Here is a 20,631-nt window from a genome sequence, read left to right as displayed (position 1 = left end):
TCTTGGCCTGCCACGATAACACATTTTGAAGCGGGATATATTGCTCCAGTGAAATGATAATATTGAAGCTACTTTATGCCCCTAATGAAGATTTAAATAATGCAATATAATCCCAGTGAACCATTTTAAACAGACTGTTTCATTAAAAGACATGAGCTGCAACAAATACATAGCAGACTGTACCGATAATTTGCCATAAAAGGGACTTATTCACCCCTCAACAGCTCAAATCTTATCATATTACAACAAAAATACCCTTAAAAATACCCTTACCCACAAAGAAAAAGTCCTCACGATACATACTGAGACCCAAAATATGTCATTCCAGATTTCATATATTGTACGATAACTTATTGTGATTATGGTGACAGGCCAGGTGTCTTAGTCGACCATTTTTTTTTGGAGAATTATAAAGCTTTATATGCGCAACAGCTGAAATGAGAAGTCATGGCGTGAGTCAGTTGGAGTTTTGAGAGTGACTGGACTTTAGTTCCTGTTCACTTTGCTGTACTTGTCATTTTAATGTTTTAGTAAAAGACTGTAGTCGTTCTGAGTCGTTCTTTTGGCAGTGCTCTAATTTTATTCAATGAATCAATACACAGCACAAGTCTATAGTCGACCGTGTATAAAGAAGTTTGACGTCACCCACAGCGTTCGACTCGAGCCAAATGAAGCTCGTCGAGGCTAGCAGTTATAGCGACGAATTTGGAGCCAAGTTGCATGTTAGCAATTCTGACTGAGAGTATCATAGCAACCAAAGAGCGAATCGGGAGTGAGGCTAGGCTGTTGAAGGTAAAGCCCCTCCCCACCTGCATCGCTGGTTTACCTCAGGGAATGTTGTTGGGTATGTTGATTTACTTAATTTGTTGTTTTTATTTATATGTGCAGCACTTTGGAAACTGCATTTGTTTGTGAAATGTGCTATATAAATAAAGTGGAAGTGGACTGGATTGGAACGGGCGCTTAGTAACGCTGTCAATCAAACCTGTTGTCAACGGTAGTGCGAGTGACCTTGGGGAAAAAAGGCGCCTGATTTGTCTGTTGTTAATGTTCATGTCTTGAGTTACGGACAAAATAGTGAAATAAAAATACCAGGGTCACGTAGAGCGGGTTAATACGAACATTTTAAGACCAAAACGATGAGTCTGACAGCAGCAGGTACAGAGAGGAATTTGAAATGGAGCCAGAGTTGATGGAACCGGAAGTTCGCCCACGCTCACTTCCTATTTGGAACATGGCAGCTAGCAGGTTAGCTATGTCCATTTATATATACAGTCAATGTTACAGCCCTAGACCTTGCGTTGGAGTTGGAAATAACCTAACACTGTTCCTTCCTTGGGTTTCCTGCGTCTTTACAATCATATGATATTTTACTAGGACCAAAGTACAGACCTTCTCTCACTGATGGAGCAGATATTGTACTTTCGATATGGGTAAAAATAGTTGTGTTTTTCTGTCCGGCTGCTGACTCAGAGCCAGAGTGAACCCAAACATGAAGAACTGCGCACATGGGAGCAGCTGTGATCCAACACGCTGCATGATCACATTAGACACAGGACTGTGCAATCTGATGGAGCTGGGGCAGTTTGTGTTTCTGCTGATCTGCTTTGACGAGTTCAGGCTTGTACTCGACCCACATGGCTGCAACTGCTCTGTCCCATGGTTTACTTCAAAATGCAAACAATATGAATCATGTTTTTGCGGATGTTTTTTAATTGTGCGTGCATAAGTGCTGTGAAAAAGATGGTTCTCTTGTTTTATAGGCATGAGGTTTGGCAATCAGTGTACTAAATGACACCTAATTATTATTATTTATTTATTTATGTATTTATTATTATTATTATTATTATTTTTATTTTTTTTATTATCGTTATTGTTGTTATTATATTATTATTATTATTATTATTATTATTATTATTATTATTATTATTATTATTATTATTATTATTATTATTATTATACTATTTATTTTTTCCCCCCATTTACATGCTCTATATCGTCTTCTCTTACTAGCACTAGCACTCTCCTCTGTCGTCTCCACCTTACCCTCTCCTGAATAACGGAAATATCACACACACACACCCACACACAACACACACAACACAGACTTGTCATATGCAATTGTAAATAGCTGTTACGTCTACAAACCATGTTCTTCTTCTTCTAGGTCTATAATTAGCCCCTGTAGTGATTTATAAAAGCTAATATGGATTGGTCTCATTTTAAACGTTCGGTAGTTGCCATTTGAACATTTTTTGTCGAGATTAGATGTGCTTTGAAAGTGGGTTAAACACTTTAGGGGAGCTATGCAGGTGCGTTGGCCATTCTAGGGGAGGCTAGTGTCCCCCATCCCCCCTCCTGGCGCCGCCCCTGGTCATAGAGTTGACAAAGTTGACATTTAAGGTACTGTTTTTATGTAAATATTTCACGAATATAATTTTATGTTCCGTGGGTTTCATCTTACTGTTTATAGGTGAGGGCTTTAGTTTGTACGGCAGAGTATAAGTGTCACATAAAATAAAAAATATGTCAGTGCTTCGAGAATAAAGTCATAACATTTCGATATTAAAGTAATAATTTTATGAGAATTAAGTCAAACGTCTCAGGAAACGTCTCCTATGGCCCTGTCGTACGTGCCTTTAGTTCTCTGTTTGGTTTGCGTCGCTTTGTCAGGTGATTCTGTCCGAAAGCAGCCGCTGATGTGAGTGACTTCAGACTGACGGAGGAAATGTGCCTGTTTAAGTCAGCACATTCACAGATCTGGAGCTAAAACACACAGGATACACAAAACAGTGACTATACTGGCGTTGGAATCTCATTATTTCCATTTTTTCCCCCAAATCTTGTCAGAATAAAACTATTTTCTATTTCAGTGGGAATGAAAAGTAAATGCAGTCGTAGGCTATTTTCCACTGCACACAAATAACTTGACCATGTACTTCAAGTGGTTTGATATAAGTTAATTTAAACAGAAATACAGTTTTTGCCTATAGCCGAATAAACTGATTGAGGTTCTAGCTAGAGATAGAGACATATATTGGTTTGGACTGTGGTTTTCAAACTAATGAGTACCACATTTGTCTTTCGAGTATGATCAGATCAAATCCTAGACTAAACCAGGTCTAAACTCAAGGTCTAATCAAGGTCTAACGTATAGGGCTACAACATGAGTACTGTGGTTTTAAACAAGGAATTTGATTACGGCTTTAGCTCTCCTGCCTTGGCTGATATTTGGGCTCACAGATTGCTGCACAAAACCTTTATTTTAATACTTTAGTGTGATGATGGCGTTCACAAAATAAGATTACACAGCTGCATTATGTGTTCGTAGTAAAAACAAGGAAACTATGGATGTCTAAAAATAATTTTATATTGAGATTACTTTTCCTTATTATAAAGGACAAAACCCAGAGCCACAAACAAAGCAATGTGATCTACTCCATTCAGTGTGGTGGAGACTGCAGTGAGCGTTAAACAGCCACTCCGTAAGAGAATGTACCAAAACTGTCGCCGGAACAGCTCTTGACCCCAGTCTGCTGTACGTCTCCATCTCAAAGGCGCTAACCACTCCTTTGAAGATAGTGAGGTACTTAGCCAAAGAAAAGAAATGTTTTGAGAAGGGAATTTTTGTTAGGTAAGACAGTCCATATTTGAACAGGAATGGGGCCTTAGACATCACGGCAAGGCAAGTTTATTTGTACAGCACAATTCGTACACAAAGTAATTCAAAGTGCGTTACAGAATAAGAAAGATATTAAAATCACAATACAGCAATCAAAACATAAAAAATCATCACAAAATTAACATTAAAAGAGAAGAGGCAGAATAAAAACCTTTCAGTCACATACAGAACCGTTTGAGTCTGGATTTAAACATTGTCAAAGTCGAGGTCTGTGTCACATCTTCAAGAAGAATGTTCCAGGTTTTAACTGCACAAAACTGAAACACTGATTCACCAGGTTTAGTCCTGGTTTAGTCCTGGTTTAGTCCTCAGAGTGTGAGATGGTTCAAGCAGCAGTGTTCTGGATGTTCTGTTCTGTCTTAAGGCTCGTTTGGAGAGTCCAGTGAGCAGGACGTTACAGTCGTCTAACCTACTGCAGACTAATGCATGGATAAGTCTCTCTAAGTCTGGTTTTGACAGTTTACCTTTGATTTTTGCAATGTTTTAAAGCTGCAGATGTTATTAATTTGACGTGGCTGTTAAAGTTCAAATCCCTTATTACCCCTAGATCATCATCATCTGTCTCCTATTTATAACTTCATCCTCAGACCTAAGTCTAAGCAATGGAAACAATAGGGCTAGCCAATACTAATAGCTGTGAGAGCACCCAGAAGAGGCCTGAACGATTATGCAAAATATGACTCAGGCACAGTCCGCACTTAGTGTTGCTCATTAGAGCCAACAAACAGAAACTGTAAACAAACAGGTGTGTTAGTTTCAGTGTAGTTACTCATCACTTCAGACAGATATAAGGCAGTGTCCAGCAGTAATCTGACCAGAACTGAAGATGTGCAGCAAAACATCTTCACTCCTGTAACTTTTTGTCCAGTTGACAGATTAGAAATTTTCTTTTACTTTCCTTATTGTAGTAAAATTATGCAGAGCCGTAAAAACTAAAGACAATGTTTATGTTAATATGGATTTCAAACCATATGTTCATGAGGAAAATAATCTAAATCTGTCCTACAAAATATCAGCTTCTAAACAGTCAGTATCAGCTTTGGCCATGAAAAAACCCACATCGGTCGTTCTCTAGTTCTAGCGCGTCTTTGTAACTATTGTAAAGTTGGCATTGGACTGCACTGGATGTTATAGAGCTAATGTTTTTGGACCTGTGAAGGACACTAAAGGAACACAATCTATTTAATTACTACGCAATGGGTTGTACAAGATCATTTTAACCTCAGCTCCTCACACTGACAATATCCCAGATCAGTGCGTCTCAAACTGTGGTACATGTAGCACTGGTGGTACATGGGTGAATTCAGGTAGTACACAAGGTCTTATAGAGGTCTAGTCTTTGTTAAATTTCCAGTCCACTATGGAACCTACCTGTCTATTCTGATATTCCTTAGTATCAGAATCGAGTTTGAAATTTTTGTTTCGTGACGAGGGATGGGACGATATTAAAATTTAGACTCACGATTATTTTGACCAAAATAATAGCGATTAATGATATTATCACGATAATTATTAAACCAAGGCAGTATAATGTCTTCATATGTGGACATCAGGACCTTGTAGAGAAAAAAAAATGTATTGTGGCCAAGACAACCCAAAATGTGTTTTTTCACATTTGTGGATGCTAGGACCTTGGAGGTTATATGTATTCAGATTAATTCATGGTTGTTGTAAAACCATGTGCCGTTGCTAGCAAGCTGTGCAATCAGCTGTGCAAAATGCTGTTCAGCTAGCGCTAACCTAGCGATAGCAAGGCCGACCCAAACACAGATTCATACAAATACAAACTAACACAAACTACATTCAATAGTTTATTTCACATGGTGTGTTACTTACGATGGATATTTTCGGCTCAAGTTTGTCAAACGATGCAGGATGGTTGTGTCGTAAATGTGCGTCTACGTCTGGTGTTTGCCCTCAGAGCTGTATCTTTTTTTCGACAGGCTCTGTAGATCGGTGGCTCATCTTGTCGGTCTTGTTTTTCAAATCCATAATAATTCCACACATCAGACTTCACCTTCTCGAGTGCATGATATAAATGTGCGCCGTCACTGGGATCCAGATCCACTGCCCTCTAGCCATGACGCTGACTGACGGCGGTGAAGAACCATCTCCAACTGAGAATAGACACAAGAGCTAACAAGTTTCATTGCTACGATAGACAGCCTCCTCATGGACAAACACCAGAACTAACATCTAAACATTGTATTGAAACCGAAAACATGAGGCAGTCTGGTGGTGTAAAATCAATTATTCATTCATTGCGGACCTTTGTTGTCGCGATTAACGACATTATCATTTATCGTCCCATCCCTAATCACTCTGTACGTCCTCACTTGCTCAGCCCTTGCAGTAAATATGGACACGTACAGTTAGCTCCGTAACCTCACACACCATGACAGAGTACAGTGTGTGTTTCTGTGAGGGAGGAGGGTCCAGGCCCGTGACGGTGACCGATCCTAATTCCGTCGAAGTGCGCAGAACTGACCACCGCAGTCACAGCAGAGCGCGGCACCCATACTGTTCCCTCCACTATCTTAAATGTTTTTGTTTATTACTCCATGACTGTTGCTGTTACCATATCAACATATCACTCAACATTCACCTTATGCTGAAGTTGCCGCGGGCGCCGCCATCAGCATTTGGGTTGTATTATTTTGTATGGAGCTGCCGATCTTGACAGCAAATAAGTTCTACAGGGACCACAGAGCTGTTTTAAAGCTTCCTAGAGAATCGGTGCAGTGTTGACTTATTGTTGCACATGAACATTGAACATTTCACACAAACAACCTACTTTATTTAATATTTTAGCACCAAAACTTTCCCCGGAATAAGGTCAGTAAGAAATCTGAATATATTTTGCGGCTCAAAGTTGATAATTTTCTTCGTAAAAATGGGGGGATTTTGGGGGATTTTTGTTGGCCTGTCACGATAACAAGTTTTTAAGTTCGATATAGTAAATATAGAAGATAAACGATGATATTGAAAGTAATTTATGCCACTGACACAACAACCCAAGAGCAGATTTAAACCACAAAAACTGTTCTAAATCTACAATATGATAAGAAAGAAAATGAGCTGCAGTAAATAAACAGCAGAATGAAACACTTTGGTTGTTAGTTTGCATCTGTAATGAGTCATAGATGTTATTAATTCAACATTTTATGGCTCAAATCTTAACATATAGCCAAAAAATAACCAAAAATGTCCTAGTAGTGCAAAGAAAAAGTACACATGATAAATATTGTAACAAGCATCAGATTTATTTACTGACATATTTTAACCCTTCATGTTTTTATATTCGCAAGTAACTACAGAGCAGTGGGCGGCAACTTTCTAAAAGTAGATTTTACATGTGCCATTTGCAGCTGCAGTCGTCAACATTCCCTAGAGGTGTGATGCTATCTAGAGGCACTGCTCTGTCTGAAGCTCTGTTACTCAAATAAGACTTTATTCTTTAGTTTTATTTAAACACAATCTGACTATAAAGAAGAGGTGAGCTGATTTGTGCTGCTAATAAAATCTCTGTTAAATAATATTACAAGCTAGTTAGCATTAGCCAGCAGTTTTCTGGTTAGTCATTGTCACCAAAAATCAAATCAGTGTTGAAAATCAAACACCTAAGCAGGACCATGAAGGCTAATGTGCTAATGTGAACGTCGCGTCACTGCAAACTATCAGTCGGGCCGGGTCTATCTATCACGCACAAGTGAGTGACAGCTGGATTTAGCCAATCAGAGGCGTGTCAGAAGGACCTGATGCCTTTATATACAGTTACTGCTCTGCGTCTCTTATTCAGCGTCTGCAGTTTACTGTAATGTGGTCGCTCCTGTATGTGCCCCGCTCTTCTTCTGTTCTCCTGAATAATGAAACACAAGACGGGTGGAGGCGGCTCGTGCTCTACGGCGCCTCTCCACCACTCCTCTTTATACGCCTCAACAACACAGACTGTCTCTCTCTCTATCCATCTCTCTCTCTCTATCGCTCTCTCTATTTATCTCTCTATCTCTCTATGTATCTGTCTATCTATATATCCATTTCTCTATCTGTCTACGTCTCACTCTCCATCTCTGGATCTGTCTCTTTCTATCTCTATATCCATCTCTATTGATCAGAGTGAGTGTAGTATCTCTATCTATCTGTCTGTCTATCTATTTATCTATCTGTCCATCCATCTATTTATCTATCTATCTATCTATCTATCTATCTATCTATCGCTCCTTCTCTGCCTCTCTTTCTTTCTCCATTTCTCTTTCTCTCTTTCTTTCTCTTTATCTATCTATCTGTCTATCTGTCTATCTATCGCTCTTTCTTTCTCTTTATCTATCCATCTGTCTGTCTATCTTTCTGTCTATCTATCTATCTATTTATCTATCCATCCATCTATATATCTGTCTATCTATCTATTTATCTATCTATCTATTTATCTATCCATCTATCTATCTATCCATCTATCTATCTATCTATCTATCTATCTATTTATCTATCCATCCATCTATATATCTGTCTATCTATCTATCTATCTATCTATCTATTTATCTATCCATCTATCTATCTATCTATCCATCCATCTATCTATCTATCTATCTATCTATCTATCGCTCTTTCTCTATCTCTCTTTCTTTCTCTATTTCTCTATCTCTCAATCTCTCCATCTCTTTCTCCATGTTCGATGTTATTGATCAGAGTGTAGTGTAATACCTCTCTCTCTCTCTCTCTCCATCCCTCCATCTCTCCATCTCTTTCTCCATGTTCAATGTTATTGATCAGAGTGTAGTGTAATAATCTCTCTCTCTCTCCATCCCTCCATCTCTCCATCTCTTTCTCCATGTTCAATGTTATTGATCAGAGTGTAGTGTAATAATCTCTCTCTCTCTCCATCCCTCCATCTCTCTATCTCTTTCTCCATGTTCGATGTTATTGATCAGAGAGAGTGTAGTGTAATACCTCTCTCTCTCTCTCCATCCCTCCATCTCTCCATCTCTTTCTCCATGTTCGATGTTATTGATCAGAGTGTAGTGTAATACCTCTCTCTCTCTCTCCATCCCTCCATCTCTCCATCTCTTTCTCCATGTTTGATGTTATTGATCAGAGAGAGTGTAGTGTAATAATCTCTCTCTCTCTCCATCCCTCCATCTCTCCATCTCTTTCTCCATGTTCGATGTTATTGATCAGAGAGAGTGTAGTGTAATACCTCTCTCTCTCTCTCCATCCCTCCATCTCTCCATCTCTTTCTCCATGTTCGATGTTATTGATTAGAGAGAGTGTAGTGTAATAATCTCTCTCTGTCTCCATCCCTCCATCCCTCCATCTCTTTCTCCATGTTCGATGTTATTGATCAGAGTGTAGTGTAATTGATGACAGCTGCCGGCTTCTATTCCGTCTCCTTTGATCAATGAAAGATTTTGTTTTGCTTTGAAGTTTTTTGTCGTAATGTGTTCGTGAGCGAGGCGTCTTTTTTGAACGGGTCCTTAACGTGAACAGATGGAACCGGATCTCATTTTTTAAAAGAACCAAATATTTTTCTTTCCAATTTTTATGCATTTTTATCCTGATTAACGCCGAACCGACACAAGAATCAGCCCAGAAGCAGAGCAGAGAGAGAGATTTGTGCAGAAAAACATATTTGGAATCATAATAACAGTTAGTTAAAAATATATATTATTGCAGTGCAGCGTTTTATTTCGATTTTCATAATTCCACAGAGTAAACTCACTCCCACTCTCATTTTAAACACATCTGAGTCTTTCGTTTCGCTCTGTGATTAGTTTACAGATAAAATGAGTTCTCACATTGGCTTCTGTCATAGTAAGAAAAAAAAAAAAAAAGTGAAAGAGCCAAGTCTTTTGAACGGCTCTTTGAAGAGAACGGATCCAAAAGATTTGGATCCCACAAACGAGCCGAAACTCCCATCACTAGGTCAACTTTATCTGACATATTTAGGCTTTTCTGTGCGTGAATATGGCTATGATCAGCTCACATCCTAAAAACGAACTGGAGTTACTGATGAAAAAATCATTAGGCCTGTACAATATGACAATAAAAGTCAAAATGTGATCTGATCCCAATGGTGATCTGCTTTTGTCATATTGCGATTCAGCTCTTCTCTGCTCTACCTCCCCCACTCCTCCTATTCGTCAGCCTCTGTAGGGCGTGGGTGGCAGTTGAATTTACCCAATCACAGTGAGTTTTGAACTTTCAGGAAGTGGAAGATAGTATTGTGGCCTCCTAAAGCATATGAATCGTGATTAAATAGGTGACGTTGGCTTAAGATCAGTTTGTTGATCACTTTTTGGTTTGGGGTTTGGACCATAGACTGTATAAAGAAGTGGAGTAAGTGAGTGTGACGTCAGGAGCAACCATGGAGAAAGAAGGTGCCTGATTTGTCTGTTATTAACGTTCATATCTTGAGTTATGGACACAACACCAACCCAAATGATGAGTCCGACAGCAACAGTCACAGAGAGAGGGGTGACAGTTTTCCAATGTAAAATGAATCGGAGCCAGAGTCATTGGAGCTGGAAGTAGCATGTTCGCTATGTCCATTTAAATATACAGTCTATGGTTTGGACCAATGTCGGTATCAATATCTGGATGGAAAAAAACAGCATCTTACCTTTGCTTGTTTGACACCTTCATTTTGGTCACTGTGGATGCGCTGATCTGAAAAAAAAAAAACAACGCAGGTTTGGATATCGAAAATATTCCAAATATCGTTTCACATGACGATATTCACATGGCGGTCGGGGACAGTACCTGTGGAATGGCAGACCGGGGTGGTGGTCCCTCTGTATAAGAAGGGGGACCGGAGGGTGTGTTCCAATTACAGGGGAATCACACTCCTCAGCCTTCCCGGTAAGGTCTATTCCAGGGTACTGGAGAGGAGAATCCGGCCGATAGTCGAACCTCGGATTCAGGAGGAGCAGTGTGGTTTTCGTCCTGGTCGTGGAACACTGGACCAGCTCTATACTCTCCATCGGGTCCTCGAGGGCTCATGGGAGTATGCCCAACCAGTCCACATGTGTTTTGTGGATCTGGAGAAGGCATTCGACCGTGTCCCTCGTGGTGTCCTTTGGGGGGTGCTCTGGGAGTTTGGGGTCCGGGGCTCTTTGCTAAGGGCTGTCCGGTCCCTGTATGACCGGAGCAGGAGCTGTGTTCGCATTGCCGGCAGTAAGTCAGACCTGTTCCCGGTGCATGTTGGACCCCGCCAGGGCTGCCCTTTGTCACCGGTTCTGTTCATTATATTTATGGACAGAATTTCTAGGCGCAGCCAGGGGCCGGAGGGGGCCTGGTTTGGGAACCACAGGATTTCATCTCTGCTGTTTGCAGATGATGTTGTCCTGATGGCTTCTTCGAGCCAGGACCTGCAGCAGGCACTGGGGCGGTTTGCAGCCGAGTGTGAAGCGGCTGGGATGAGAATCAGCTCCTCCAAATCCGAGGCCATGGTTCTCGACCGGAAAAAGGTGGTTTGCTCTCTCCGGGTGGGTGGTGAGTCTCTGCCCCAAGTGGAGGAGTTCAAGTATCTCGGGGTCTTGTTCACGAGTGAGGGAAGGATGGAGCGTGAGATTGACAGGCGGATCGGTGCAGCGTCTGCAGTGATGCGGTCGCTGTATCGGTCCGTTGTGGTAAAGAAGGAGCTGAGCCGGAAGGCAAAGCTCTCGATTTACCGGTCAATCTACGTTCCTACCCTCACCTATGGTCATGAGCTTTGGGTAATGACCGAAAGGACAAGATCGCCGATACAAGCGGCTGAAATGGGCTTCCTCCGCAGAGTGGCCGGGCGCACCCTTAGGGATAGGGTGAGGAGCTCGGTCACAAGGGAAGGAGCTCGGAGTAGAGCCGCTGCTCCTACACGTTGAGAGGAACCAGCTGAGGTGGCTCGGGCATCTGCTCAGGATGCCTCCTGGACGCCTCCCTAGGGAGGTGTTCTGGGCATGTCCCACCGGGAGGAGGCCCCGGGGAAGACCCAGGACACGCTGGAGGGACTATGTCTCTCGGCTGGCCTGGGAACGCCTTGGGGTCCCACCGGAGGAGCTGGAGGACGTGTCCGGGGTGAGGGAAGTCTGGGAGTCCCTGCTTAGACTGCTGCCCCCGCGACCCGGCCCCGGATAAAGCGGAAGAAGATGGATGGATGGATGGATGATATCCTGGTTGGACATAATAATAATAATAATATTTCCCAGTCGTATTTGGCCCAGAAAGTCCCATGTTTGAACTTTTATTCAAACAAAGTTATTCGGTATTTACTTGAGAGAGAAATAACAGCTACATAACACATTTGAATCAGTTTTGTCCTATTTTATTTTAGTTTTAAGGAAATAAATGCGTTTTTCAGTTTCTGCTCTGGTATCGGTTAATATCGGGTATCGACAGACGCTTAAACCTGTATTGAAATCGGTGTCAAAACTGAAAAAGCTGGATCGGTGCACCCCTAGTCTCTGGATCGCTTTATGAGTGACACATTACTGTGCCACATGTCTTTATAATTATGACATTGACAGTAACCAAATGGGAGAAAAACATTACTTTACCACATGCGGGTAGCTTCATTGTGCTTCTTTTATTGGTTTGGCAATTTTGTCCACGTGTTTTTGGAGCAAGAACATGTTGACATTGTGCCGAATTGTCATTGCAAAACCATTGGGTCAGAGTGTCTCTAAAATGCAGCTCTTATAATGATCCCAGACTCCAGGAAACGCACGACTGTAGCTGTTCCACTGTTGAAAAGGTCGTTGTTGGTTCTGATATAAGAGTGTGCAGTACATTTTATGGCAGTGTATCAGGCTCAAAGCACAAATTACAATCTCCTCAAAGTGCTACTAGTGACGTCTGTAGCTTTCACTCACCACTAGGATGGGACAGTAAACAATAATATCGTTTATCGTGATAAAAAGAGTTGACAATAATCCTTCGTGGGACATTTTATATAATCGTGATAATGGCCAACAAAGATAATCGTCTTTATATCGCCTGAATGTGCAGAAAAAACACAACTTATCCACAGGGGGGGGACAAAGGGGTCTGCTGTCCGGGGCCCCAGGGTCTTAATGGCCCAGGACTGGACCCTCTTCCTGTTAATTTGTATTACGGGGGGCCACATAAGGCTTATTGCCCCTGGACTTCAAAATTTCTGTTGACGGTCTTCCTTATCCATAATATTCTCTGTTAAAGTTATAATTATTCATATCCATAACGACTTTAATCATTATCGTGGTATAATCGTTAATCGTAATTATTTTGGCCATTATAATCCTCACACAAAATTTCAATATCGTCCCACGTCTCGTCATCACAGTCGCACAGGCAAAGTCGGTGTTTTGGACAAGGGCACAGTTTGAACTCCTAAGGTTATCAAAGAAATGGATTCAAAGATATTTATCAGTACATAATAAGATATGTAATTTAATGCATTTTGAGCAATTCTTTTCACAAAAATGTGCATAAATTGATGAAAATTTGACCTTTTCTGACGATTTTTAGAATAGTGTTGACAACAGAACTAGTATTAGACCACATAACCACACAATACTCAAGAAAATACTGATATAAGTACTACTAATATGTGTTGCAAATGACATTCTATAATCCAAAAAAAAAAAGTGCGGCGACAGTGGCTCAGTTGGTAGAACATTTGTCCTCTGATCTGAAGGTTGGTGGTTCAAATCCTCAAAAAGTCCAGGGGTCGTTTATTCACAGATCTGACCTGTAACTTATGCCTGTCTCCATCGACATAAATACGTTAAATGCCATAGTGTGGAACATTTCAGGTAGAGCAGTAACATCTCCATGGAGACGAGCATATGATCCTCCAAGGTTACGCAGTGAACCTTTAAATTATGTGAAATAAGTGAAACGGCACAAATAAAAACGTTGCTTGCGACCTTGATTTTCGATTTTGTATCTTCTATTTTGTATCTGCGCTCTACCAACTGAGCCACTGTTGTGTAGGATGACAGTGGCTCAGTTGGTAGAGCGTTTGCCCACCGATCCGACGGCAGGCAGTTGGAATTCTGCTCTCGACATAAACATGATTGGCTGAGCAGTCTGATCCGCTGACCTACAAGTTAGCGATGCGATGCCAGCTCCCATAAATGAATGCTGTGGTTGTGTCCTTGGGCAAGACACTTAACCCACCTCACCAGAGTCGGCGTACACCGGTGTATGAATAGGTGAGTGGTTTCCTTGACGTAAAGCGCTTTGAGTGTCTCGGAAGTGGGAAAACGTTACATAAAAATGGGACCGTTTACCATTTATAGTCATTGTCATATCAGCGTTTGTACTGAAATTAAATGTTATCACCATGACAACACTGGTGGTAGATTATAACCAGCCGCTTTACAAATGAGCGGTGTTGTCCTTTTGTGGTATAAACAGTAGTATTTGTTTGTATCGTTCCCTCACTCTCCCTCTGCCTCCTCTGCTGCAGGCCTACGGTTCGGGCTGTGACGTCGTGATCTTGGCCAGCGATTTTGAGTGTGTGCAGATCATCCCCGGAGCTCAGAACGGGAACATCCAGGTGGGCTGCGTGGAGTGCTCCCACCAACTCGGAAGGGTAAGTCCTGTGCTCCTCCAACTGTGACTGCTCCTCTGCTCTTCTGCTCCTCGGCTTCTCTGCCCCTCCATCTGTGACTGCTCAGTTCTCCTCTGCTTCTCTGCTCCTCTTCTCTTCCAAGTGAGACTGCTCCTCTGCTCCTCTGCTCCTCTGCTTCTCTTCTTTTCTGCTCCTCTGCTCCTCTCCTCTTCTGCTCCTCTGCTCTTCTGTTCCTCTCCTCCTCTCCTCCTCTGCTATTTTGCTCTTCTGCCCCTCTGCGCCTCTGCCCCCCTCCTTTTCTGCACCTGTGCTCCTCTGCTCCTCTCTTCCTCTTTTCTTCCGCTTCTCTGCTCCTCTGCTTTCCTCTTCTGCTCCTCCGCTTTGTCTCCTTCTCTGCTCTTCCGCGTCTCTGATCCTCTGCACCTCTCCTCTTCTGCTCCTCTCCTCCTCTGCTCCTCAGCTCTCTCTCCTCTTCTGCTCCTCTCCTCCTCTGCTCCTCAGCTCTTCCGCTCCTCTCCTCCTCCGCTCCTCTGCTCTGTCTCCTCCTCTGCTTCTCTGCTCCTCTGCTCTTCTCTTCTGCTCCTGTGTTCCTCTGCTCCTCTCCTCCTCTCTTTTTCTGCTCCTCTGCTCCTGTGTTCCTCTGCTCCTCTCCTCCTCTCTTCTGCTCCTCTGCTCCCGTGTTCCTCTGCTCCTCTCCTCTTCTGCTCCTCTCCTCCTCTGCTCCTCCTGTGTCAGTCTGGAGGGTTATGCATACAGAAAGTGGCTTTGAGTTTGGTTGAGTGTTGATTATAATGAACAGCAGCCACAGCAAACTGTAGAAAGAAAATTACTGAAGTTTTATGATGCAAACTTAAACTAAGTGTTAATGCGACAGATGGTCAGACGTGAAGCAACTGAAGAAACAACAATGAATAAACAATGAACAAGCAGATAACAACTGTAGGAGAGAAAGGAGACGAAGGAAAAACATTCTACATTCACATTCTCAAGCTCTTTCTATTTGAAATGTCTATGTATTGGAAAGATAAACTATATATAATTGGACATAGCTAACCTGCTAGCCGCTGCGCTCCAAAAAGGAAGTGAGCATGGGCGCACTTCCGGCTCCAACGACTCTAACTGCTGCTGTCAGGCTCATCATTTTGGTCTTAATTGTTCGTATTAACTCGCTCTACATGATCCTGGGGTTTTTATTTCACTATTCTGTTTGCAAATCAAGATATGAACATTAATAACAGACAAATCAAGCACCTTCTTTCCCCGAGGTCACTCCCACTAACGTTAGCAACAGGTTTAATTGACAGCGTTGCTAAGCGTCCACTCCCTGTTAAACCAGCAGTGTGGGAAGGGGCGTTACCTTCAAAAGCCTACCTCCGGATTGGCCTACTTTACAAATTTACAGCAATGTACATACACTTCTGCGTCACCCACACAAACAATCTACACATCAAATGAAAGATACGACGCTCGTCTTTCTGGATATGTAAACCATTTTCACCTCTAATCACCACAGTGCTGACAGGAAAGACGTTTTTACAGAAAAGTCACAAAGTGTGAATCTGGACTTCACTTACCATTGAGCGCTCTGGTTCTGTCAAACGTCAACATATTCACACAAAGTTGGTCTCATTTGTTCCGTAAAGGTCCAGAGAATATATTCCAGTCAAGAAATTATGTCCACAAAATAAGATCCTCCATGTCCAATCTGCTGCAGGAAAGTACTCCAAATATGAAATCTGCTCTGTCACTTCTTTGTCTTTCTTTTGTCGATTTCAGGCATAATAAACTTCTGACAGCACCAACTTTGTTCCCCAGTGCTAAACACACATGTCAGCTTGTGATTGACACCAGTGTTGGCCAATAAGGTGGGGGTTGTGAGTTACTGAGGCACAGACAGCGAATCAGTGCTACAGATGACTGAAAGTTTACGCCCCACTCTTCCCCTTGTAGAATCAACCAATTACATCACACACATTTAGTGAGTTTTTAGTTATTTAGTTTTCCCCTTACAGCCAATGAGCAGCGGGACAGGATGATGTATCACATGGCATGGTTTTCCGTAAACAGACGTACCCGGAAGAAAATGTGTACTCCTCAATGCCATGCTGGAGAAATGGACCGGTCCTTGTTGCGCCGGAAGTGACGCAAGTGCCCGTCGACAAACACTTAATTTTTTTAATTAAGGCACTTTGGTGAATTGGGAAACGAGTGGATGCAGAAATGTGTGCATAATGGCGCATTTTACACACTGTTGTTTTGCGTTTTAAACATGACGAAACGGACAAAACAAAGGGAGGACGTGATCGAGGACAGTGTGGATGTTTGTACAAGTTAAACTAGAGGCATCTCTGACCTGGAGCGGTTCATGGCAAAGAGTAAAGATCCCACAGTGGACTCAGGAGTAAAGGACCTTATTTTTAGATGGATTGAATACTGTTCTCGATCAGTATGCGTGGTTTATTCTGCTATTGACTTAATTGTAGGTAAAATATACCGTGTATAATCGTTATCATTGCTTCTGTGCACATAGTGCACATTCAGACCATGCGCTCTGGCACATTTGTGTTCAGCTGTGTGAATTAGACTTAATTTGTCTATTGTTTAAAAGGTGTTGTTTTATTCTGCAGTTTGTATTATTGTAGATAAAAATCTAAGATGTCTCATCTGTGCGCACGGGTGAAGCGCGCACTGGTACGTTCCTGTGGAGAGTTACAGATCAGACTTTGTTTATTGTTGATATCTGACAGAATATAGTTCAGACATAGATAAGCACAGAAGCTACAAGTGTCATTGCTATGTCAGAGTGGGCAAACACCAGAACTAACATCTAAACGTTAGATTGGAAATGGTGGTGCCGTAAAGGCGATTATAATCGTGCGCGATGATCGCGATTATAAAAAAATGCCACGAACGATTAATTGCGGACCTTTTTTATCGCGATTAACGATATTATCGTATATTGTCCCATCCCTACGTCACACTCACGTAGTCCACTTCTTAGGCGCTGATACTGAAAAAGCTGGATCGGATATCAGCTTCCAAATATTAGTTCAGTTAATATTCTGTTTGGACATATAAATTGATGTAATAAGACCATTTCCTGGACGTAGAAAGCCCAGAAACTCATAATGTTTGAAGTTTTATTCACACAAAGATGTTCTTGAGAGATACATAACAGCTTCATAACACATTGGGAGCAGTTTTGTCTTATTTTATATTAGTTTAAAGGAAATACATGCTGTTTTTAGGCTATCAGCAGATACTTAAAGCCACAGTACATGGTATCGGAACTAAGAAACTGGATTTGCGCGTCCCTATTTACTTATTTCTAGGTGTTCTATCTGCCAAATATATTTACTACAGATGTCACCAGATATTTCATGGCAAAATATGCATAGTGTAATCAAGGGAAAAATCTGTCTCTCGCACCGTCTGTAATTGTGAATGTTAGCACCAATATATCACCCATCCCTGTGTAGTTTAATTCTTAAAGCAAAGAAACAGTTTCACTAATGTTTTACTTCTCAAAAGCTCTTGAATACTTGATTTTAGATGTTTTACTTCTTATATGGAACACATTTGTAAAGAAAGTAGTAAAAATGAATTAAAGAAATGGAAGGAATAAAATAAAATTGATAAAAACATGTTCTCTAAAAATGAATTAGAGGAAGGAGGAAATAGAGAGAGGCCCAGATAAACCAGGAGGAGAGATGGATGGAGTGATTACAGATATAAATGATGAAAGATGAAGGTAGAGAAGCAGCTCAGTCTAGTCTCTGTCTCGTCTCCTTCCTCTCTCTCTCCTCTCTCTTCTCATCTCCTCCTTCTTCCCTTCCTCGCATCTTCTCTCTATTTTTGTCTCCCTCTTCTCCCTCCTCTTTATCATCCTCATCTCACTTTCTTCCCAGTTCCTCCTCCTCTCCCTCCCCTCCCCTCCCCTCCCCTCCTCTCCTCTCACTATTATTCTCTTCTCCTCCCTCTGTCCTCTCCTGTCCTTCTATTTTAAAAAAACGCTCTTCTTCCCATCTAGCTTTCTTCTATCTGCTCCTCTCATCTCTCCGCCCTTTTATTATACCTCTCTCTTGTTACTCCTCCTCTCCTCTACCCCCTCTTATCTCTCCTTTCCCTCCTCTCATGTCTTTTTCTCTTGTCCTCTCTCCTCTCCCTTCTCTACCCTCATCTCTTCTCTTCCTCTCATCCCTGTTCTTCTCTCCTCCTCTCTCCTCTCCTTCCTCCTAAATCATCTTTTCTTTCTCCCCTCCTTCACACTCTCCCTTACTCCTCCCTCCTCTTTACTCTACCTATCTCTCTTTTCCGTCCCTTCTCAACCCCGCTCTCTTCTCCTTTCCTCCTCTCCTTCCTCCTCAGTCATCTCTTCTTTCCTCTCTCCTTCACATGTTCCCTTACTCCTCCATTCTCTGTCCCTTCCTCTTTACCCTCCTATCTCTCATTTCCCTCCCTTCTCCTCCTCTCTGCCCTCCTTTCTACCTCTCTCCTACCATCTCTCATCCTCTCTTCTCCTCCTCTCCTCCCTGTTCTTCTGACCTCCTCTCCTCTCTCAGACCAGCTCTCTCCTCCAACTCGTCACTCCTTTCTCCTTCACTTTTTCTCCCCTCTCATCCTCTCCTCCCTGTTCTTCTCACCTCCTCTCCTCCATCCTATCTCTCATCTCTCCTTTTCTTGCTCTCCCCTCTCATCCTCTCTTCCCTATTCTTCTCGCCTCCCTCCCACCCTGCTTCCTCCTCTCCTTCTCTTTCTCTCCCCTCACATCCTCTCTACCCTATTCTTCTTGCCTCCTCTCCTCCCTCCTACCCTGCTTCCTCCTCCTCCTCTCTCCTTCTCTTCCTCTGCCCTCTCATTCTCTCCTCCCTGTTCTTCTCGCCTCCTGTCCTCGATCCTACCCTGCTTTCTCCTCCTCCTCTCCTTCTCTTTCTCTCCGATCTCATTTTCTTTCCTGTTCTTCTCGCCTCCACTCCTCCCTCCTACCCAGCTTCCTCCTCTCTCCTTCTCTATCTCTCCCCTCTCATTCTCTCCTCCCTGTCCTTCTCACCTGCTGTCCTCCCTCCTCCCCAGCTTCCTCCTCCTCCTCTCCTTCTCTTTCTCTCCGATCTCATTTTCTCTTTCCTGTTCTTCTCGCCTCCTCTCCTCCCTCCTACCCTGCTTCTTCCTCCTCTCTCCTTCTCTCTCTCTCCCCTCTCATCCTCTCTTCCCTATTCTTCTCGCCTCCCTTCCTCCCTCCTAACCTACTTCCTCCTCCTCTCTCCTTCTCTTTCTCTCCCAACTCATCCTCTCCTCACTGTCCTTCTCGCCTCCTCTCCTCCCTCCTACCCTGCTTCCTCCTCCTCCTCTCTCCTTCTCTCTCTCCCCTCTCATCCCCTCTTCCCCGGGCCTGTATAAGTGCTGTTGATGGGGTGAGTAATGTTGTGGTGATGGCGCCTCTTTATTTTTAGATCGCTGCCTCTTACGGAAACACAGTCTGTATCTTTGAGCCTCTCTTGACCAACCCAAACAAACGCCACAAGGTAAGCCGTAGTATTTTATTTTTATTTTATTTTATTTTAATTTTATTGTTTTAATATTATTATTATTTTTAATTTTATTATTATTATTTATTTATTTTTTTTATTTATTTATTTTTGATTTATTTATTTGTATTTTGTTTTCTGATTTTAAATTAATCACGTGTGCCTATAACAATGCATGGTGTGTGTGTTCTCTTGTTACTAACTGCAGCTTAACTATCAGTGGCAAAAGACTGGACAGTTCTTCCTTGATGCCATCACCTACAACCTGGCCTGGGACCCTCAAGGTACTACTGCTGTGTCAACGTTCACTCACTGTTACACAAAAACTACACAAATCACATAAAAATTCACACAGGAGCGAGACAGTTACCAAGGAAATCCTGGCAGAGCCCACACATCCCCCGCAAGAGGTGTCTAAGGCCCTTCCCTCAGGCAGGAGATACTTGTTGCCCAGGTGTAGGACAAATGGACTAAAAAACTCTTTTGTCCCTATTGTTATTGATGTTTTAAATAAACTATAAAGGGAATGACATCGTGCTGCACCATATAACTTTTTATTTAACTTAAATGATCTTTTTATGAACTGTGTGGTTGTATAAATTGGTTGTCATCACTAACTAGAGATCGATAGATAGAGACTGATATGGGTTTTTCCATGGACGATGTCGTTACCGATTACCGTATTTTCCTGTTGCACTTTTTTTCAAAGTTTGGCCAGGGATGCGACTTATACTCAGATCTGATTTATATGTGAAATATATGCTGTTGTTTTTTCATTATTATGCATTTTTTGGCTGGTGTGACTTTTACTCCAGTGCGACTTATACTCCAGAAAATATAGTACTTGGAATTCAGAGCAACCGATAACCGATAAGCTCTGCGGTTATCTTTGG

The 20,631-nt window shown here is 42.2% G+C and overlaps 1 protein-coding gene across 1 annotated transcript in view; it reads left to right on the top strand.

Moving 5' to 3' along the window:
• The window catches only part of dmxl2 (Dmx-like 2), a 125,497-nt gene that overhangs the window by 13,545 nt on the left and 91,321 nt on the right, over positions 1–20,631 (top strand). The window contains exons 2-4 of the mRNA XM_055230928.1: positions 14,109–14,234; positions 19,664–19,735; positions 19,947–20,022. Coding sequence (XP_055086903.1) covers positions 14,109–14,234; positions 19,664–19,735; positions 19,947–20,022 — 274 coding nt within the window. The remainder of the gene's footprint in view (positions 1–14,108; positions 14,235–19,663; positions 19,736–19,946; positions 20,023–20,631) is intronic.

Source organism: Periophthalmus magnuspinnatus, chromosome 3 (genome assembly GCF_009829125.3).
Source record: "Periophthalmus magnuspinnatus isolate fPerMag1 chromosome 3, fPerMag1.2.pri, whole genome shotgun sequence".
In the NCBI taxonomy this organism is placed as follows: Eukaryota; Metazoa; Chordata; class Actinopteri; order Gobiiformes; family Gobiidae; genus Periophthalmus; species Periophthalmus magnuspinnatus.
The sequence above is the reverse complement of the archived record's forward strand: the minus strand, read 5'-3'. Positions and strand labels throughout refer to the sequence as shown.